General features: G+C 41.3%; 1 protein-coding gene across 1 annotated transcript; it reads right to left on the reverse strand.

The window, feature by feature from the left end:
- Nucleotides 1–828: 828 nt before the first annotated feature.
- On the reverse strand, nt 829–3261 carry LOC108627269 (putative serine/threonine-protein kinase yakA). The gene is made up of 5 exons (XM_018028446.2): nt 2949–3261; nt 2504–2718; nt 2035–2338; nt 1352–1872; nt 829–1272 (listed from the first exon to the last, which is right to left on the reverse strand). The coding sequence occupies exons 1-5, from the start codon at nt 2977–2979 to the stop codon at nt 1186–1188; spliced, it is 1158 nt and encodes a 385-aa protein (XP_017883935.1). The 5' UTR covers nt 2980–3261; the 3' UTR covers nt 829–1185.
- Nucleotides 3262–3759: the final 498 nt, after the last annotated feature.

The following is a 3759-nucleotide window of genomic DNA, read 5'->3' on the forward strand; positions in this document are numbered from 1 at the left end:
ATTATTATTTATTCTAAAAATTGCTTTAAATATTAAAGTTTTTTATTACATGTGTTAAACTTTTGGTAGAGATCTTAAGGTTCATACAACCTTAATAAATGGAATAGGTTTTGGAAACTGGGACTACCCTATCTAATAGCGTTTAAAACCGTATTTCTAACGACAATGAAAATCGGTCGATGTTACACACCGTGTATGATTTCAGCTTTACACACGACGTTGTATCTTATACACATATTTTTTATATATATATTTAATAAAAATAAATATAAAAATGACGATTCCTATTGATTAGTCCTGAGACAGAATGGGAGAGTGGATAGGCGAATGATTTATGTGAAACGTTGTGAATGTTGATAATTGTCTCTATTGAGTACGATACATAGTAATCATAATAATTTAGTATTCTCTTCCAGCGTTCTTTACACTCGTCGTTCATTTATAGAAATTTCATGCGCCGCATTCGCGCGAGTGTAGTCAAAATGAAAACAAAGTCGATAAAATTAATCCACGTTTCTATTGCCACGCTACATACAGTATAATCGTATACTACGTAGAGTATTTAAAAACTATGAAAGTAGAAGCTTAAAAAAAAAAGACAACAGAAAATGAAAAGAGAGAGAGAGAGAGAAGGGGAACAATCGTTCTGCTACGTTTATGCTACATTTACAGCGAGAATTTCGTTCAGTCATCTGAAACACAGAAAAAATGAGGAGATCGTGCTTATACACATGTCAAATTGTCAAAGGGTTGTAAAAGACGTGCGCGTATTAAAAACAACGCATGTAAACTTTTTTACATGCCTCGTTCAACAAATTATCAACGTGGTTGAACGAAAATTGGATCGTCGACAAAGTATAAATTATTATAAACAAATTGATCTAACATCCTAAAAACTCGATAATCACAACGTTCTGATTTGTCAAAAGGAGAAATAATAATCAGTTCCATGAGTTTCACTTGTTTGTTCGAATTAAGTAACATCAGGAGGTGTGGCGAAATGTTGGTTATGAACCATCGTTCGTATCGAGATTTCAGACTCCTGAATGTCCTTGATAAATCATTGAAATGATGATTGCACGACGAATTGTTACAATTCGAAGGGGAGAGATTCTGTTATCGATGTTTAAGAACACGAATAAGAACCACACCTCGAGACCGAGAGCATTAGCACCGGAAGTGTATCTAAGAATGTGTATAAGCACCGGATTCTTCGTAAATGCACCTACCTACAGCGTTCTTCTCTACAGCCATACGAGATAAATCGACCGTCTGGAAACAAACGTCTACGAGAATTACTCCAGCGACAGCTGAGACCGCGACACTAGCTACTGTAACAAGTCTTGCGTACGTCGGCGAGTATTACACTGAAATCATCGTCAGCCTTTGGAACGTGTTCCATGTTCTGTGACTGTTGCGTCTGCTGGCTCGACTGTTGCTGCTGCTGTTGCTGTTGCTGTTGCTGTTGTTGGTGTTCCGGGTACTTGGCCACGTCCATCGACTGGTGGTACTGGTCCATCGCGTGGCTCATGGCCACGTTTGAGCACCTCGCGTCCTTGCCCTGGTCGTCGACGATGCACTGAGCGTTCGACATGTCCAACTGGCTCTGCTGGGACGCGTAGTAACGCAGGTCGCTCGCGTAATTGTGATTGCTGTCGAGAAGATTCTGCGAGGTAAGACTGGTGTGCGCGATGCTGGTCGGGTGCGAGTACTTGAAGTACTTCTCCAGCTGCAACGACTGCTGCTGTTCTTCCTCCGCACTGGCAGCCATCGCGGCCTCCATGTGACCCAAGATCGAGTGCTGCTGACCGCCGCTGGTACCGTCCGTTTGGTACTCCTGGTGGTGAGGCATCTGGTACCGATGGGACACACCTGCGAACAGAAGTCAAACAACTATAGCTTAAACAAGCTGAAATTGTATGAAAAGGATTTTACCGGATTTTTTACATGTGAAGAAATGAAAAGAAAATATAATTAGTGGAGTTGGTTTGATTTTAGATGAAGTGAATGAGAATGACATTAATAGAGGATTACCGGAACAACCCTCGGCGGCTCCTCGAATCCCCATTGACTGCTGCCGATTGGCACACTGAACGGGATTATAATTACTCTCGACGGCGGACTGCATCGAATAGTTGCCGGTCTTAGAGGACTGGGTGTTCGTATAGTGCTGCAACGATTGATCGTGCGGCGACGCGACAGGCGGATAAAACGTACCCGTCACGGAACCGACGTTCTCAAATCCTGACCGTAATTTATTGCACGACACCATCATACCGTTCGCTATGCCCACCGCGGCTATACTCGACGGCTGCCTCTCGAAGTTTAAGTAACTTACCTGAAACAAATAATACAATTCCTAATTTCTAATTTCATTCTCTTCGCATAATTTCAATCATCAACAATTAACATGGAGAGACAAGTTCTAAAAAAGTGTTCACAATTTTGCCTAATCAAAAGGTGGATAATTGAGTAATGTAACAAGTGCCAGTTGTTAACTCACAGATTTTTTGTACGTCAGGGTGTCCGTGTAAGCACCAGAATTCTGACACGACGATATGCTAGTACCACCAGCATGACCCGTGTGCAGCTGATTATCAGCGTTCATAAAGGTGTACCGTTTCGTTTGCTCGTTCATCTCACCGTGTTGCTTCGACGAGCCCTCCATCAGATCACGTTCTTCTTGATTCTGATTGGATGACAAATGCGTCCCATCGCCTGTTCCACATATTCAATTCGTTAATCGAACGATGCTCACTCTTACGTTCAAACGTTTCGAGATAAACAGAGAATTGAACTCTTGATGAAGTGATAAAAATTGTCATGTACCAAAAGAAATAATTAAGTGAGCTCTTTAATAGTAGCAGAATTTAGTTAAAGAGGTATATATGGTTCTGAGAATTGCGCGACTGTCGGAACGATAATTAGTGAGAGTACAAGAGTCTCACCATCTGGCTCGGGACTGGCGACTGGAGACATCTCCGGTGTGTGAATGATAGGCGTATAAGGACTACCGTACAAGGAATTGCTCTCCGATTTGTACTCCTGGATACCTTGCTGCTGCTGCTGCTGTTGCTGTTGCTGCTGCTACTGCTGCTGGTGATACAGAGATGAGATCGGGGAATGGCCGCCCCATGGGATTTGAGGAATGCCTTGATAACTGTCCATCTTGGACCTTAAATAAACGTCGACCATAATTTTCTAAGTCCTCAAAGAAATCAAGAAGAAAAGGATTACATCAAAGTTTCATAGTTTTCATTAAGCATTTTCATACTAAATCGAATAAATTATATTATGTATATATATATATGTATTATAATATGTTTCGGTTCCTTTCTCAATTTGAGGAATTCCNGGATGGGAGGACTGATTAGAATTTCTGTTTTATATATATTTTGTTAACCAATTGTAATTCCTAATGTTTAATGACTCCGTCAGATCATTAGTTTAACTATCGTCACGTTGGGTAAACTTTCTTATTTCAAGATCTTTTCAAACGACCCAAACGGAGGGAAGAGAAAAGAAGTTTCTCGTCTAGCTCTCTCAGCAGAGTCCATTTTCGTCACTCCAGGTCTGTTCTTGCTCGAATCTTCTTCCCCCGTTTTTTTCTCTCCGAGCGGCAAACCCTTTTTTGCTACGTACACTTTTCGCAGGGAATAGGGTTGAGAAAGAGAAGCTTCGTGTTTGTCGAGAATCAATGGCATTCCTTTTGTCCCTTGCCTCTGTACGAGCAAAAAGAATCTGATATTCCGTGATTGA

This window comes from Ceratina calcarata, unplaced genomic scaffold (assembly GCF_001652005.2).
Source record: "Ceratina calcarata isolate Rehan_Ccalc_2016 unplaced genomic scaffold, ASM165200v1 scaffold450.2, whole genome shotgun sequence".
Classification (NCBI taxonomy): Eukaryota; Metazoa; Arthropoda; class Insecta; order Hymenoptera; family Apidae; genus Ceratina; species Ceratina calcarata.